General features: G+C 34.4%; 1 protein-coding gene across 2 annotated transcripts in view; it reads left to right on the top strand.

The window, feature by feature from the left end:
- The window catches only part of LOC129225955 (COP9 signalosome complex subunit 7b-like), a 62,698-nt gene extending 54,844 nt beyond the window's left edge, over positions 1-7,854 (top strand). For both annotated transcript variants that reach the window (XM_054860511.1, XM_054860509.1), the window contains one exon: positions 7,724-7,854. In XM_054860511.1, the coding sequence (XP_054716486.1) occupies positions 7,724-7,745 (22 nt within the window). In that variant the 3' untranslated portion in view covers positions 7,746-7,854. The remainder of the gene's footprint in view (positions 1-7,723) is intronic.
- The last annotated feature ends 11,771 nt before the right edge of the window (positions 7,855-19,625 follow it).

The following is a 19,625-nucleotide window of genomic DNA, read 5'->3' as shown; positions in this document are numbered from 1 at the left end:
CGTAAGTGCAGAAATTTTCATTCTTTTGATTGGTATTAATATGTTTAATATTCAAGTACAGTAGAACCTCTGTAATCCAAGCTAATTGGGACCGCTGCACAGTGTTTCGATTAATACAAGCTAGATGGACAAAAGTCAAGTTCAGAGTTCATCATTTCATCACACAAAATTAAAGTGTTCCTAAATTCACATGATTTAATTGTTCAAGATGGATATTATTTATACTGGTAAGTGCTTTTTTTCCCTAATTTAATTACTCTATCTGATAAATAAACAATATGAAATTTTTTTTGAAGATAAAGGAGTTTTTGCTCATTTAAAACCTTTCAAGTTGTAGTAATGATTTTACCTGTTTGTACCTGGGCCAAATTTTCTGTATATAATACCTGCACTCTTCCCATTATTAATAAGGCGTATTTATAGTCGGCACACTCTAGTACAACATTTTTTTTTTCTCTAGAATACTTTCTTTCGAGTAGGGATTTCTTTGATGATTGAATCCCCAAAATACCAAAGCGCTTTGGGTAAAAAAAATATGTTGTGCTCGAGTGTGCTGACTGTAATACATCTTATTATTAATGAGAAAGCTGTAGCTACTATATACAGAAAATTTAGTCCGGGTACAAATGGGTACAAGTCATTGCCATCACTTGAAAGTTTTGAAACAGGCAAAAAATCCGTCGTTCATTTTTAAAAAATGTTTTAAATATTGTTTAACTATCAGATAGATTAATTAAATTAGGGAAAAAAATCACTTACTAGTATAAATAATATCCACCTAGAACAATAAAATCATATGAAATTAGGAACACTTGAATTTTGTATGATGAAATGATGTCTGGAACTCAATTGATTTATTCAATTACAAACGGATACGTACCTTTGAACCTTATTACTCACGTGACAGAAGGGAGTTTTAGACATCAACAAATAACTAAGTATCATGTTTTGGTTCATTGTTTGCATTATCCCAATATCAAAGTTTAGAATTTTGAACATGACTTTTGTCCACCTAGCTTGTACTAACCGAAACACTTCGCTGGTGCCTCGGATGTCGGGAATCTCGGTTAGTAGAAACTTAGTATAAAAGCATGTCAGGATCGCAAATTTTAAAAGTGTATTAGTTAAAATACAATAGAATATTTTTAAAGGATAAAAATAAACCAAGTAATGTTTTATGGTTAAAAAACTAAAATAGGAAAATAACTTGTAAGTTCTAAAAACGTTGATTTTTTTACATTGTGAATTTAAATATCAACAGATACATTAAAAAAACACAAAATTTCCAGAAAAAAAATTATTTTTAAATTTAAAATTCGTCATTCTGTTAAATTTATATTATTGTTGTTAAATCTGTTACCATTCTTTGCAAAAGTCCCGAATTTCTGGCAATAGCTCCCCGATCACGCAATTTTTTAAGCAACAAAATTTCTATAGGTGTAGTCAGTATCTGTCACTTACTCTTAATGTGGGTCTTTCTTATGTTTCGTAGAAGTTAGTTTTTGAGGCAGAACAGCAGGCAGCTCAGGCAGAGAAATAAAACACCTCGTCCTTTGAAGGGCTTACGTGTTTAGACAAAAAAAAAAGAGAGAGAAGACGTCATTATCGGCTCGGTTAACAAAAACTTCGGTTAATCGAATATCAGATAATCAAGGTTCTACTGTATGTTTTCACTACCAAAATTGCAAAGCAATTTTTTTTAATAATTAAGGTCACACAAAAACTATAATTAGCTAAGAAATCTCTTAAGTCTTTTTTTGGAAGAAAAAAAAGTGTTGTCAAAATGGTCCATCCATTAAGGAGCTATAGTGCCGCAGACACACACATACACAGACAGGTCAAACTCATAACCCCCTTTATTGCATCAGGGGATCTTTGTTGCAGAGGATTACTCTGCTAGGCACTCTTCAAAAGTTTCATCCATAGATGCCCTGCATCTCTCAGATGCATTGTTTCATACTTTTTATACTTACAATAAAGTGATTCAGTCACTTTATTGGGGAGATTTCAGCTTAAATCACATTGTATACCTAATATATTGACAAAAGGTACAGATTTGTGACAGAAACTAGCATATTACTGCCTTCCAAAAGTAATGCAATTTACTTAAGTAAAACAGAAGTTGGCTTCTAATTACCTGTATCGGTCGAATATTCGATGTTACTAATTTAATAGAGTTGTTTCCTTCAGTCAAAAGTACTACTTTTAGTCACTGAAATTGATAGAATAAGCAAAAAAAGAAAAATAACATGGACCCAGAAAATACTTTCATCATTCCAACAGTTATTTTTTAATTTTTTTAAATGTCCGATTTTTCAAACAAGGTGTGATCTTGATGACGTCACATATGATGCGATTGCCACATCTTTCTACAGTGTTTCCACGTTATGATAATCAAGAAGCGAATTAAATATTGCGCTCTATGCTTGTTATCAACCCTATCTTTGCCAATACACGCGAGTAAAGATGCGAATTAAATATTTTGCTCTGTGAGTGGCATTTTATCATTTGTGATATCGGACAGAAGCATAAACAATGAAAGCGCCGATTTAAGTATTTTTTTAGAAATATTGAACTTAAACAAATTATTTGAAAAATGGTCAGATCCTGTGTTTATAAACATGTTCTTTCAGAAAAAAATACTTTTGAAATTTTGGAAACGACCCCATTATGAAATAACGAACAAATGAACATGACGAATTTAATTACGAACGGATCTATTTTATTTATGCATTTGACAGATTCATGTGCCTAATGGAGGGTTTAAAATAAAAGAAAAGCCACAGAAGTTTATTTACTCATGCTTGGAACAGTGTTTCTCAAACTTTTTTGACGTACCGTCCAGCAATAGCTTTTCAAAAAAGTTAACAAACCTGGTGTTTTTCTTATTTTTCTTTTTCTTTTTCTTTTTTTTTATTTGCAAAAAAACAAACTGCAAATTGTTAAAAACACAAAACACATGAATTTTTTTTACAGACTGGTGAAAATTTTCCCTTTCTTTCTTTTCTGTAAAAAAAACCCTTTTGACTTGAAAACTGTTAAATACTTGTGAAAACATTTTGAGAACAACCAAAAGTTTTTTTTTTTCCTTTTTCACAAATTATAGTAATAGTAATAATCAAATAAATAGTACAGAAATAAAAGCAAAAGAACTGTTACAAAAAGTATTTAAAGGTTAAGAATAATATAAGGAGTTATTCTAATAACTATACAAAAGCAATAAACATTGCTGAAAGAATATAGAAAAGTACGAAAATTAATCACAAAACTCAAGTTAGGGATATATAGGTTATAGGATTTTTTTTTTTTTTTGAGAAAGGACATTTTTTGAACTTGGACTAGTAAAAATCTCTTGAGGACTGGTCAAATTTTTCTATGGACTGGTGCTGGTCCGCCGGTTGAGAATCGCCCGCTTAGAATTTTAGAAGTCCAATATGAAGTTTAAATGAAAAAAAATTAGTTTAAATAACTTTTAATATAATGTTTTGAAGTCTAAAGAATGTCCATCTCCAGATCTTCAAGAAGTTGTGTCACCAGATAATGTAGCTGTCAAAAATGTTTGATTTGCCTGAGAATGGAAGACTAGGCTATACACTTTGATGGTACAGTCTTAAATGTTAATTTTAAAAGATTTTCTTCAGTATACTTAACTAGCACACATGAAACATTTAAAAGCTTTAGAGAAATGAAAGAATGAGTACAAAAAAAAAAGAGTCAAACAAATGTAAAGTAGTTAAGTTTTTGCAAAGAAAAAATAAACTTATATCTAAAGCTTGCAAAAACCAATGTCTGAGTATATGAAGTACCAAAAAAAAAGCTAATTGTAGTTTTTTTTAACGAGTTTTTAAAACCAAAAATTATTTAATAATTTATTAAGCATTCACATTTTATTTCATGTAAATTTAATTTAAATGGCGTAAGATAATTATTCGTCTTAACTTATGCATTTTTTTTATTTTATAGGGTCTGAGAAATTAATGTTAATGATTTTTTTTTTTCTGTTAGTTTAACTACAAATATTCAGTCAGCATATTATTGTTTCAGTTTGAATGAATTCTTGTTTATTTTTATTTATTTACTTTTCCTCTGATGATAAATATAAGGATATTAGAATTTTTATACAACTATCTGTTCACATGTTGTTTGTTAGCGGAGAACTCAGGGAATTTTTTTACCCTGAATTGAGTTGCAGCTCTGTTTTATAGCATGTCCCAGTTTGATCTGCAAGACCTCTATTTTTGTGATCATTAATCCTTGATGCATACTTCCTTTATCATAAGTAGTCAAAATAAGAAGCAAGGTAAAGGTATTTAAAGTTTGAAAAAAAAAAAAAAGTGAAAAAGTACAAAATTTAACTTTTTACATGGATCTCAAGTCCCTTACGTTGCATTTAGTGAGATAATTTGTGTTGTAAAATAATATCAGCACAAAAAAAAAAATTGAATTCCAACTAAAATTCTAGGAGATGTTCAAGTTTAAAATTCTTATGACCGGTGAAGAAGGCAAGATTGGAACGTATTGCCCTTTCAGAAGAATGACCTGTTGTGGAAGTAAAAAAGTAAAGTATTAAAGTAATTCATGGCAATTGAAAAATAAATGCAAATGTTGTGCTATGATGCATAAAAGTACACTTCAAAAGCTTGCACAGTTTGAAAAATCACTCTATGCACGTATATAATTTTCAACCCTTCTTAGTGAGTGTAAAGTCATATATGTCACAAAAAATGTTAATAGCTCTGTGATTATTAGTCGTACTGATATCAATTTTTTTTGGGTTCTTGTACTTTCATGTTTTTTGATTGCCCTACATGCAAAATGTTAGATTCCTCATTTTTATACTTTTTTTTTTTTGCTGCAAACTTTTTATATTTTACCTTTGCTTCTCATTTCAACCATTTTTGCTATTGGAAGTATGCATCTTGGACTAACGGTTGTGAAAATAAAGGTTTTTCCAGGTGAAACAGGAACACCTTGTATATTGGTGCATGTTTTGTGCAAAGACTTGTTCTGACTTTCAGTAAAGCTGTAGTCAGTAAAGCTTCTTAACCTTTGAATGCTCATTGCAACTCAATTAACATTTCGTTTTTATGACATGGATTAATTGTTGATTAGACCAATTTTAAGATCTTAATTTGTTCATACTTGCCAACTTTTGCTCGTTGGCATAAAATGTATGCATTTTTGCCATTCACGCACTTTTATGTGCAAATTCTGAATATTTTAAAAACTAGACATTTGTGTGTATGTGTGTATTTTTTAAATGCAAATGTCTAACATGCAGTAAGTGGAATTTATAAAACTGTTTTATGTGTTTATTGGCAAAACATTAAAATTATTTAATATATTTGGATTTTTCCAAGTTGCCAGGTGTGATAATATTTTATTTTGTGACAGAAATATGTTGTTTTATTAGACATTTACTCAATAACATGTTTGTTAAATTAAATTTGCTGGAAGAATTTGTTTTTATTGTACATTGATATATTCACAAAGGCATTAATTTGAAATAATTTGTTTCAATGTTTTTCTATTTATTTCACATTAATTTTAATAACTTCTCATCTTATGATATGAGATAGAAATGAATTTTCATTCTTCCTAATTTTTTTTTTTTTTTTTTTTTTTTAAGGAAGAAGAATGAAAGATAAAAACTAATTTGAATTTTCTCGAATATCTGTTGGTCTGATATAAAACAAAACACTAAAATATTTCAAGAAAGTAGCAATGAGACTATTATTTATTTGTTGATCTAAGCAGACTATTATGAATTAATATATTTTTTTTCTTTTATTGTATCACACTACGATTTCCAGCTCTGTCTGTAACCATGGTATGTATCTAATGTCAATCAAAACAGCTCTTATAAGAATGTATAAATAGTTGTAAAAAACAGCTTTAAAAAAGTGTTCACTTTGAAAAATAAAGTAAAATATTTTCGTGATTCGGTATGTATGTGGAACTGTTTGTTTAGCATAGGTAATTCAAGCTCTTGCGCAATTGCAGGAAAATTTGAGCAAATAAACAAAGCATGTATGTATTTCTATGCAATCAACATTTTTTTGATAACGAAAGCACCAAACACTTTTAGGAGGAACATTGAAATTAAAAATTTTAGAACCACAAGAACATTGTGTTTCATCGTTCACATTTACCCCACAAAAATGTACATAAATGCCTCGTAACTTGCAAACGTGTGGTGTAATTGTGTACTCCAAAATTATGTAAACACAGACAGTAATATAAAGTGTTTGATACCTAAAGATTAATAGAACTACTCACCTCAAAGTGATTCCTGCACAAAAAGAAAAATCTGAAATTTAAAATTGCGAACTAGCAGCAAACCAAACACAGCTTTACGATTTTCTAATCACTGCTAAATGCAACACTGAATGAACAAAGTAAGGTTATATAACTAGAATGAACTGTAGTAGGTTCTGTCAACTGAAACTTAGTTCTTGGTACAGTCGACCCTCTTTTGTTACAGTTATTCCATTCCAGACTCGACTGGTTTATGAATATCTGCGGGGGTCATTCATTGACCCCTGCCCTCGTTCTCCCGGGTTAAGCGTATGGCACCCCCCCCCCCCAATTCCTCCAACTTCTACACTGCTAATGGTAGAAAGTGAAGGAGAAGATTTCCCGTGAAATTTCACATGATGAGAATATTGCTTGGAAACAAATAAAATAAACATGTTTTACAACAGAAAATCTATATTTTTATTTCGATATTTTTTATTCACTAACTTTTTAGTAAACAAAATTTGCTAGAAAGAACTATAACCATTCTATATTTTAATTCACTAGACATTCAATGTTCGCACATTAGATACATACATTGAACAATTAATTAACAACAGATTATAATTACGAAAAAAAATTTCGGACGAGGCTCCGACTGCTCCCATATGAAATCTGAAAATGAAAAAAACCTACAGTTTCGAAAAGTGGAGAGCATTTAAATCCCTCCCCCTAGTATCACTGAATATCTCTTTAAAACTTCGTTTTTTAGGACTTCAATTTCAAACTAGTTTTTGTGGAGAACCCCAGAACCACCCTGCCCATAACATTATCGAAGTTAGTCTGAAACTGCGTTTATAGAACTTCCATTTCGAAAAAATTGAGCAGAGGTGTGATGAATTTTGTTTCTTTTATATCTTAAAATCAATCGGGCAGGCAATTTAAAGAAGTCCCGTTCCTTTCATTACCCTAACGTCAACAAACAGCCTATAATGGCGTTTTTATGATTTCAAATTCTAAACATTTTCGCAGAAAGCCTCCCGAATTTTTCCTCCTCGTAGCATCACCAGAGACCATCTAAAACTGTTCCTAAGACTACAATTTCAAAAAATTTCCGGGGGAAAACCCCTGGAACCCCCTTTTCTCCCTCGTTAGAAGCGAGAGTTTAAGAGTGCCCTCCTTTTTTTTGGTTGCAACATTAGGTGACAGTATGAAGTCCTTGCACCACCTCGAAAAAAAATGAGAAGATCAAGGCACTGTTGCTCCCATCCCCCCCCCCCCAAGAAAAATGGAAGTTGAAACAAAAAGGAGGGGGGGGAACTGATCTTGGTTTTGGGCCCCCTCCAAAATAAAAATATATATACGCCACTGATTCTAATGGTTTTAGAGTATAAGCAGGAAGATGATTTCAGCCCCCTTTTTGTAATATTGTATTGTTACTCTTGTATGAAAACTGGATTAGTATTTCACTCTTCCTCATTTGCAGGACATCGGTACTACTGTGGTGATCCTCCATCAAATTTGTTAACCGAACTGCTGTGCCACAAAGTCATTCACTCATCTTCAGTTTATTCTTTGTATATATCAGCTGAATTAAAGAAATAATTTGATACCTTAGTGGAGCATTTATTTGATGTTTACTGAACATAAAATAGGCTGCACTGCTTTTAATTATTTTTCACAAGCATAGTCATTTTTGTATACCAGCTACTGTCTGACCACGGATTGTATGGAAAGACAAACATCCGTTTTACAGCCGGAAATGGTCGAATCTATTATTTTTTAGCGATGCCAGCTTTTGCAGAAGCAGAATCTCATTCAAATGAGCAGAATACCGGCATCAAATTTTTACTCTCCCCCCCCCCCCTCATTCAGATAGATTCGGACGTTTGAAAATTCCATACAAATTCGTGGTCGGACAGTAGTGTGTTGTAAAATGAATAAAATTTGCTCCGAATGTATTTCCATTTAGCTAATGAAGTTGCTTCTGAATTTTGCTACTTTATCTCAAGGACGAATCCAGAAATTTTTCAAGGGATTGATTTTTATTATTTACTTTTTACTATGTATACTGATTTAAAAATATTGATCACAAAGATTTTAGATTTTAATTCCTAAACAGTTCCAAGATAGGGTTATAAACCAAAACCTCCTTTCTCCCATTAACAATGAAACTCGTCTAAATTTGCGTTTTTTGCACTACATTTTCGAAAAATTACCGGTGGGGAGTCCCTCATGTATCCGTCCCTGCTTTACCTTTTAGAGAGCTTTATTGGTAGATATCTTAGGGAGGGTCGTTGACTTTCATTGGAAATAATAAATTGACGTGGACCAGCCTAGCTAGGCTCAAAGCATGCTGCTGGTCGTCACATTTGTATTGTATTGTATTTTTTTAACGAGAACATATATTTATGACTTGAGCGTTGCCTTTTAAATAATTTAGTCTGTATTTCAGACATAAAATATCAAATAACAAAAACATTATTTCAAAAACTATTTTCACCATTTGTTAACAACTGTGAAAACTTTTTTTATAAAAAGGGCCACTAAAACAACTATTCTTAACGGTTTGACTCTGTGGCAGCCCTGAACTTCCAATTGACGATGTTAATTATCGCATTAGTATAATTATCACCTATTTTATGAAACTTTTTTGTTGAAACAAACATTGACATTGGGAAAAAAAAAAGAAAGAACCCAAAATATATTGATGTTAAAAAATAAAAAATCGATGTTTTAACAAAAACATCGACGCTTCGAAAAAAAATCAACCTCGATGTGCAACGCAAAACTTCGGTGTCCTAATAAGGCGAGACGAACCATTATTTTATTGGAATGCAATATACTTTTTTGTTTTATCAAACCACAGGAAACTAGTATGTTGTGGCCATCACGAAACTTTCTTCTATATTTTCCCTTTTTCTGATCCCTCCCCATGCTTGACGAGGAAGCAATATTCCTAACAAAAACAAAATTAAACATGCAAAAACTTGACGACCATCTCAATGTCTGAATTATTGTAAAAACAAAACAAAGAGCGAAAATTGAAAGTTACTTTAAAAGCTTAACTTGAATTAATTACAAATATTTTATTTATTAACAAACATAAGATGGCAACAGTTAAAAATTTTAAATCATTGAGATAATATTTCCGATCATTTCCATACAATTAAAATCACGAGAAATACGCAGACGACAATCTATTACGATTTATCTTTCTTATTGTTGCATTAATAAAAATATTTTTATTCGCAAAAAAAAAAAAAAAAAAAGAAAAAATCAACACCTCTTGGAGCGATCGGCGTCAAAATAGAACCAAAGCCTGTTTACATATGGATTCACATATATTCCAAATTTCAACCAGAACGTAGCATTACTTCTTGAGATAGGGTACTCAAAATGGAAAAAAAGAACGGGTGATTGCGCTACCCCCTTTTTAGCTGTTGACACAAAAATAAAATCAGTTTCTTATACCCACTAAGGGTTACTTGCCGATAAATTTTTCTTTCATTCCGTTCATTATTTCTTGAGATACAGCAGTCACAATTGACGACAAAAAACGTTCTATAGCTCAACCCCCGTTTGAGTTATTGACACCAAAATAGAATCAGCACCTGTTCCTGTTAATACCAACATATGGACCAAATTTTGTTTGATTCCGCCAGTTACTTCCTGAGGAATAGCAAGCACGCGTAACTCGAAAAACGTCCCATTGCTCCACCCCCCTTGGAGGAATTCGCGCCAAAAACTAATGGGCACAAGTTCACATAGGGGCACATATGTGTACTAAATTTCGTTCGATTTCATGCGGTAGTTTTTGTTGTAGAGCGGCCACAAAAAACTGGTCACACACAGACGTGACACACATACATACACACACACACACGCATACATACATACACACATACACACACACACACCACACACACAGACAGACATTTTCCAAAAACGGTCGAAATGGACTCAGCACACCTCAAAACGTTCGAATCCCGTCAAAATTCGAAATTCGAAAATTTGCACGAATCCAATACTTTCTTCTATATATTAGATATAGAAGAAAGTAAAAATGACAGTTCACTACCGTATATACTAGCGTATATGTTGACCCCCTACTTTTAGGAGAAAAATCGAAAACCCGAGTTAAAGTAAAGTCCATACTTTTGGAAAAAACAGGAGCGTTTTGCCGCTAATTTTGAATTTAAACGTTATAAAAAGGAGGAAAATGATATGTAATGAATATTTTTATGTTAAAAAAAAGTCCGATTTTTATTCTTTTGCAACAAAAGGGTTCACTTTTGCGATCGCGATTTTTGTAAAGGGTTCGATTTCGCTGTTACGATTTTTTTTTTTTGAGCGATCAAGAAGGCTTATTGTTCTCACTTGACAGTCCTTGATGTTGTGGTTCCTTTTTCAGCTTGGACCAGGGGCCTCTGCAGCATCATCACCCACCGCCCACGGCTCCTCTGGTCCTGAGCACTATCCCCCGGAATTCACTTCTGCTGGGTAGTGGCGTCCATGTCCTACACACGCATGCTCATACACATACACACTCACACATGCGCGCGCGCCTTTACACAGATACACACGCCTACATGCGCACACGTAAGTCTACACACACACACACACTCAACTATACACACGTAACAGGGGTCGAAGTGGTCCTATATATCCTATATTTCCTATATTTTCAAAAAAAGCATCAAAAATCCTCCTATATTTCCTATATTTTTGGGAAATGTCCTATATTTCCTATATTCCTGTTTTTCATCTAATTTATTTCTTTAAAACAACAGTAAATAAAGTATCTGACTACGGATTTTTCGTGGAAAGTACGTCAGCAGACGAATTTCAAATTAAAAAAAGCAACTGACTAAATCCTGCAACAGGCATCTTCTCTTATTGGCTACAGCAATGTGACGTCACTGTAGTGGGTGGAGTTTCGAGAACGAAGTCTGAAGTCGGTTTTAGAATTTTGCGTTTGGGCAACATCCGTTTATTTTGTTTTCCAGCGCGGTTTTTGTTTTTGTTTTCGCTTTCGCGAGTATATTTTTGTGTTCAGTGCATTTTCTGATCGGAATGTTCTAATATTTTTTTTATACAATCTTTTCTTTTTGTGGAATTTCGGGATCTTTGAATGGAATGTAAGTCTCTTAAGATGTTAAATCGTATTTTGTTGTAATATGTGAAATTATAATGGCGAAATCGCATTGCTTAACAAAATTTCGTGAGGAGTGGTTGAACCAGGTGGGTGTTAATGGTACAAATATTGGTGCATGGTGCTCCAAAGGAAAAGACAACTAAATAATATATTATTTCTTTTTTCATAGCGAAACTATTCATATAATGTGTCCTATATTTGTCCTATATTTTTTTGTGGAAAATGTCCTATATGTGACAAGTTGATCACTTCTACCCCTGACGTAACCACCCAGGAGGAGGGACATGCTTAGGAGTTGGGAGGAGAGCCGTTTCTAGAAACAATAACCCTAATGAGTAGGGTCTTATCGCAGCTCGTGATTGCGAAAAACATAATTTGAATTCAAAGTTTCAGAATTCAAATTAGATTTGATAGGCGGAAGTGGGTCACAGGTCTTTTTTTACTTTCTTCTATATCTAATACATAGAAGAAAGTATTGGATTCGTGCAAATTTTCGAATTTCGAATTTTGACGGATTCGAACGTTTTGAGGTGTGCTGAGTCCATTTCGACTATTTTTGGAAAATGTCTGTCTGTCTGTGTGTGTGTATGTGTGTGTGTGTGTGTGTCACGTCTGTGTGTGACCAGTTTTTTGTGGCCGCTCTACAGCAAAAACTACCGCATGAAATCGAACGAAATTTGGTACACATTTGTGCCCCTATGTGAACTTGTGCCCATTGGTTTTTGGCGCGAATTCCTCCAAGGGAGGTGGAGCAATGGGACGTTTTTTGAGTTACGCGTGCTTGCTATTCCTCAGGAAGTAACTGGCGGAATCAGACAAAATTTGGTCCATATGTTGCCATTAACAGGAACAGGTGCTGATTCAATTTTGGTGTCAATAACTCAAACGGGGGTTGAGCTATAGAACGTTTTTGTCGTCAATTGTGACTGCTGTATCTCAAGAAATAATGAACAGAATGAAAGAAAAATTAATCGGCAAGTAGTCCTTAGGTGGGTATAAGAGCTGATTTTATTTTGGTGTCAACAGCTAAAAAGGGGGTAGCGCAATCGCCCGTTCTTTTTTTCCATTGTGAGTGCCCTATCTCAAGAAGTAATGCTACGTTCTGGTTGAAATTTTGGAATATATGTGAATCCATATGTAAACAGGCTTTAGTTCAATTTTGACGCCAATCGCTCCAAGAGGTGTTGATTTTTTTTTTTTTTTTTTGAATAAAAATAGCTTTATTAATGCAACAATAAGAAAGATAAATCGTAATAGATTGTCGTCTGCGTATTTCTCGTGATTTTAATTGTATGGAAATGATCGGAAATATTATCTCAATGATTTAAAATTTTTAACTGTTGCCATCTTATGTTTGTTAACAAATAAAATATTTGTAATTAATTCAAGTAAGGCTTTTAAAATAACTTTCAATTTTCGCTCTTTGCTTTACTCTTGCAATGATTCAGACATTGGGATGGTCGTCAAGTTTTTGCATGTGTAATTTTGTTTTTGTTGGGAATATTGCTTCCTCGTCAAGCATGGGGAGGGATCAGAAAAAAAAAAAAAAAGAAAAATATAGAAGAAAGTTTCGTGATGGCCACAACATACTAGTTATTTTCGACTTTTATTTTGATTTTGTATCAATAAATTTTAAGCTGCAGCCATATTATATTATTTCAAAAAATGAGCAATAATTCTCGACTATCAGAAAAATTCGTCAATACTGCGATTCCCGCACATTTCGCGTTGTTTTCCCGTTTCGTTTTTCGCGTTGTTTTCCCGTTTACTATAATTATTTATTCTTTATTTCACAGTCAGACCATGTAAAATCAAAGCAGAATGTTTTAAGTATTAACTTCTTTAGCATCTGCTTAAAAGGGATGGACCGAAATCGGGAAAATACTCACGTTTTCGATTTTTTTCCCAAGAAAAAAGTCGGGGAACATTTTCGGAAATTCTGCCCCGCGTAAAAGTCGACCCCCTAACTTTCATCTCATTTTTTGTTATAAATCTCTCGTACTACTTTTTTCTTTTCGAATTCATCAACTACACAAATTAGGTTTTGAGAGCAATAACATTTTTATGCTATTAAACTGCTGAGAACAACGAAGAAAAAGAGACGAAACTTACTGCAAAACAAGATCAGGTAATTTTGACACCAACCCAGGACCGCCGTTTGGAAGGGAGTGGGATACCAGACCTATAGTACCGGGGCCCGGAGCTTTGGGGGGCCGTACGGTCATGAAACCGTTTTTCCAATAATAATGTTGAAAAAAGCGGGATATGATATTACTCAAGAATTGATGGACTCCCTTAAAAGACACAAAATTCCATTAGAAGATTGCAGAGGACAAGTGTTAGACAATGGGTAGAACACGAAGGGTGTTGTGAAAAGAGTCAAAAGCCGAATGAACGAAAACCCACTTGATCTATTTTCACCTTATGAGGCCCATTCATTAAATTTAATTGGACTAAATGCTGTAAAGCATTTCTCTTTTGGCATTACCAGAACCGCGCTGTATAATTAATATATCTCACTTATCTCAGACATGACAAATTATACAATTTTTGCTGTATAAATATACTGTATTTAGAAACGTATTTTTGTGCAAACTTCAATTACAGTTTTTAAATTTACATTAAAATTTAGTTATAAGCAACGAAACCATGCAACATCACATATGAATACAGTTTTTAACAATTCATTTTGAAGTTAGTAAGTGTATGAATGAGAGGAAATGAAGTGACGGTATAAAAAATATGCAATGGCGGGGGGGGGGGGGGGGGGAAGGGCCCAGAATTAAAATTGGTATCGGGGCCCCGTTGATGGTAGCGGCGGCCCTGCACTAACCACTCTTCTGTAAGAACGTTTGTTACACTGCTGCCTGGAAATAACAAACTTCTTCTTCATAAAGCTGCATCGTGACTTAGGTTTTCTGATGGCGATGAAGTCACGAGTTGGGGAATTTTTGTAAAACTGCGGCAGAAAATGGTGGATGGTCTTGTTTAGCGCACCGCTTAATTTTTTTTTTTTTTAATTCGTAATATTTTAGAGAAGTTTATCAATTAAAAATGTAAAAAACATTATTATTAAGGGAAGATAGAAAAAATCTCTGAAGATATTCAAAATATTTCATTTATCGTTATAAAAATGTATTCAGCTATGGGGTGGAATGTTCGTTAACATTCACTGGCCCTTGAAAATTAATTTGCAATCACAGAGATCTCACTGTTTGCAATCGAATTCATTTCGCGCAGATTTATATCGTTTGCTACGTAAAATCGGATTGAAATACGCGTTTCGATTGGAACAAAATAAAAATCTCGCTTGTCGAAAAAAAAAACATTAAAGCGCTCCTTATAATTAGAACAATACGAAAATCTTGCTGTAACTCTAAAAAAAGCCTGATTGAAATATGCACAGCAAAAAAATGCTTCGAAGCGCAACCTCCTTCATCGTAACAAATTTCACAGCTATAGGTGCGAAGTGGCTTCTAAGCGTTGCAAAACAGTCCGTTTTGTGCGTTTGAAAAATCGTTTTCAACTTCGTGGTCTTCAGAATCATTTTACTCTTTTGCTCTGTACTTGAACTGAGTTTAACCTATGTTCGCTAAATTAGTTGCCCTCATACAAGGGCGGGGGGGGGGGGGGGGCTCAGATATTTTCTCCATGGAAACTGATTTCAGTGCAGATTAGAATTATTAAAATTTGACATTTTTAATAACTTATTCATTCACGGCTGAAGAAGAAATATTTTTACACTTTTGCAAGGAAAAAAGTACTAGAAGCAAGGAAGTTCTAAATTCTAAGGGGGGGGGGCATGAGCCCCCACTTGCCATCCCCCATATGGGCGCCCGTGCCCTCATATCTGCTATTCTAATTAATTGAGAAAATTGGAACAAGCTTAATCTGATCCAGAAAAAATACTCTTTTTCCTGCATAGAATATCAAGGGGTGTGGGAAATCTTTCACCCTATTTTTAAGAAATTTATGTGAAATTTAGCTAAAAAAACTATTTTGAGATTTAGTAGGGGGGCGGGATCGCTCCGATGTGCAAACTCCAGAATTTGAAGTAACTTTATACTAAATTTCAAAGCTCTAGGTGCTGTGGGATCTCCTAAACACGTAACTCACAAAAATCCTTTCAAAAGTTCTTTGGTGTTTTTTTTTTTTTTTTACATATGTGGAAAAAAAAATATTACATTTCATCTCTCAAATGTATTGCATGTCAGTGATTAGAGCAAAAATAAATGGTCACTTTATTCTTGCGCTCACGCTATTCATTTCAATTCTTCGTTTTGCCTGTAATCACGATTCACGAGAAGATAAAAGAAAAGAGAAACTTTTCACTTGACAAAAAATCATTGCAGGGTCAACTGCTCTCTGAAGAAATTTGTTGCTCTTGATTGCTGGGAGGGGGGGGGGGAACAATCATTGCAACGAGCATTTTTTTTTTTTTTTTTTTTTGCTTTGTGTGTGGGGGGGGGGGGAGGGAGAACGAGAAAAATCTAGGAGAATAAAAGAGAAAAATTTATTGTGCTTGAAGAAAAAATACACCGAAGTATTTCGTGAAGCGACGAAACAATGTTTGATGTTCTCACTCTCTTTTTTCTCTTCGTTTTAATAATCACCATAAATGAGAAAAACTGTAAGGAGTGTAACCGATTTTATTTTATTTTCTTCTGAAGTGTCAATCGTACTTGGGGATTTTGAATGAAATTTCAGCTAGAGACTCCAAAAATAATGTCACGCTTTGAAGAGGGAGAGGGCTTCGTGAAATTCTGTCAGTTTATGACAAGGAGGACGGGAACAAGAAGAATCGTGTATTTTTTTTTAGCAACTACGAGCTGCTTATTATTTTCACTTGGCCGTTGAATGACGCGTCCACGTCTTTTTTGGAATTTTTGGAACTGGGCATCTGCGAACACTACCTTCGACCGACCCCCGCAGGTAACCCTAAACACATGCGCCTGCACACATACACACGCCTTCTTTCATGCGCCCAGGCTCGACAAGTGGTCATGTCGACCTAGTCGGAAACTAGGAGCCCGTCTCTTGAGGGAGCCCTACTTGGAATCGGAATAGAAAAAATTTCACTACAGTCGAACCTGTCTATCTTAAATTTTACGGGAGAGAAGAAAAATTCGAGATATGGAGGTTTCAAGATACAGAGGTTTTGAAAAAAGTTCTAAAAATAAGTAATCGGAGCAATGACTCGAAAGTAAAACTTTGGAAGCAATTTTACTAATCAACAATGTCCCCTTCCTCTCAGTTTCCGAATGGATATAATTGCTGGAAAACTTGCTTCTTGTACATAAAGTTTTAATTCTGGAGGGTTATGTGACTGCTAATATTAAGAAAAATGCTTTTTGTCTCCAAATTCCAGTTAATAAAGATCGTTGGGGATCCAATTCAAGAAAGACACTTTAGTCGAAATTCGAGATATACAGGTTTTCAGAAAATTTCATTCGAGACAAACATGGGGGAAAACATTGAATTAATACTTTATGTGCAGGGAAAATAAAAAACTTCTACATAGAGGTTTTCGAGATAGGCAGGTTCGAGATAAACAGGTTCGACTGTACTTTTATTGGGAGAGCGGAGCCCGTTGACCAAAATGACAAGAGGCCCGCCTTCGCTCTCGGCGGCCCTGCATGCGCCTGTACACATACACAAGCCAAAACACATGCGCCTGCTCACATACACACGCCTACACACACACGTGTACACACTCATACCCGCGCGTGCCTGCACGTGACAGAAAATAATGCGCAGGAGTTACGAAAACAAAATAGCGACTTATTTGTGCCCCCAAATGTAGTAAATATGGAATGTTGAATAATATTTTTTGAGTTTCTTAATTATGTTTTAAAAAGTTTTATTGTGACAGTAAAGAGTTTGATTTTATTTTTATTTTTTGAGTTTGATTGTACGTTTTGCCTTTTTTTTTTTTTTTTGAGAGAGAGAGAGAGAAAGAGAGAGTTTTGGCCGTATTGGGGATTATAGTTTCTGTAAAAGCCAAATTGCCTTTCTTTGTCAGAACTGCTTAAAAACAAAATTGAAACTGAAATTTTTACATGGAATTATTTTGTTCTTATTTTTTTAGTCAGCTGACTAATATGCAAAATTTGGAGCCAATTGAATCATAAATGAATGAAATATTAGGCCATGAACCTTAGGGTGGCTTGGTTCTAATACGTCACTCTTAACTTTGCAAACGACGAATGGAGAGATGGGGCGGGCGGCAAGACGTCATTGGCTCTTTGCAGACGATTCAAAACAACAATAATATTGTAGGAATTAATTACAATTTTGTTTTAAAAAATAATTGAATTCGAATTGTACTTTTTTTTTAGACTATTTCATTAATCTTCACAACAATATAATGTACTTTTAAAAGAACATTGAAAAGTTATGATGAAAAAATGTCTCATTTTCAAGTGCTTAGTGCTAAGTTTGTTTGTATGTTTTTCTACATGATACTAGTACAACAGTTAGCATTAGCAGCACACACTAGACCAGGGGTACTAGATCTACTCTCCGAGAAACACTATAAACTGATGCATGTGACCCGTTGCTCTATCCATCGTTACGAATCGTAAACGAACTGGAAAAGTCTAAATCAACCGGATCTCAACTACAGTCGATTCCGGTTAATAGGAATTAACCGGAAAATAGAAATCCCGATTCCACCCTCCCCCCCCCCCTCCATTGGGACAAGACCATTTTGGTCTTAATAACCGGGTGGTCCGTTTAAGCGAACATGACCTGGGTAGCTTGACCGAACATGCGATAAATAAAACATGTAAACGCCCTTATGGTCATTTTGAGCCCCATATGTATGGTGAGCATACAAAGAAGAAATATTGCTGTTTACGAAATTTTCCATTGAAAAATAAATTAAAGTATAAAGCAAATAATCTTTTTACACTCGTCCCTGACCGATACAGTTTTAGTTATTCCTTCCAGTCAGTATCGATTTAATTCAACAATCAGAAAGAACTGAAAATATGAGAGTGAAAAAATATGTCCTCAACAGTATTAATCTACCTCAAGACAGAGGAGAGGATCACCTACCAATTGTACTGGTTATCTCCAAATTTTTAATTTAACCACTTGCATTCCTTCGTTTCTCACTACAAAACTATTCACCCTATTTGCAAATTACAACTACTTTTGGAAAACTGTTCCATTCCGCACAGCCCTTTTGAGTTATAAGTTTTCGTATTTTAAGATTAATTTGCAATTTGAACAACTAAAACAATGACCTTTTGTGCAAATAATTTACCCCATCAATATTTTCCATTCCAATTGACTGAGTAATGTCGTTTGATTGGTTGCAAGGGCGCCCATGTAGGAGGCAGGGGGGGGGGGCTCGAGCCCCCCCCCCCTTTCGAAATTAGATCTTTCTTGCTTTTAGTACTTTTTTCTTTGCAAAAATGTAAAAACATTTCTTCTCCAGCCATTAATGAATAAGTCATTAAAAATGTCAAATTTTAATGACTCTAATCTGTCCTGAAATCAGTTTCCACGGGGAAAATATTTGAGCCCCCCCCCCCTTTGAAACTTTGCATATGGGCGCCCATGATTGGTTGTCCTATGTTTCAGACAATGCATATTTATAAAATACAACGCCAGGAAAATGCATATTTAGTTTCTTCAGAATTGAATAACGAATTGCAGTTATACTTAGATGAATGAGAAAAAAAGATCCCGCTTTCTTCATTGTAGTCAAACTGCTCAAATGTTTAGGAATTTCCACTTAAAAGTGAAATTATTCCTGTACTTACTAGTATCAAGTTCTACTTGACCTTTCCTTGAAGCAGAAAAAAGTTGTTGAAGGCGGGGGGGGGGGGGGGGAGTTGTAAGATCTTCAACTTGCGAAACAGGTCCGAGCATCGTGTCTGAAGATTTGCTCCAAAACTTCCGGTACGGCATCGAACACCGGTAATGACGTAATCGATGACACTCCGGGGAAACAAGCTGCAGTGTTTGTATATTGTTTCTTCAATCAAGATTTCTAAGGATTCAATCGAAGCCGGTGACTTGGAATATGAATCTTCTAGCAGGTAAGGAGTCAATGTCTGCTTTATTAGGGTTGCATTTTTATTTATGCTCAGCGAAGATAGAAGATTGGTAATGTTTGACTGTCGTTTTGATGGACTGCGCGTTTGATAATCTATACATATAATAAAATAAGATGTTTGTGTGTGTGTGTGTGTGGCGCGCATCCTGGGAAAACGGTAAG

This window comes from Uloborus diversus, chromosome 7 (assembly GCF_026930045.1).
Source record: "Uloborus diversus isolate 005 chromosome 7, Udiv.v.3.1, whole genome shotgun sequence".
Taxonomy (NCBI): Eukaryota; Metazoa; Arthropoda; class Arachnida; order Araneae; family Uloboridae; genus Uloborus; species Uloborus diversus.
This window is presented reverse-complemented; position numbering and strand designations above follow the sequence as displayed.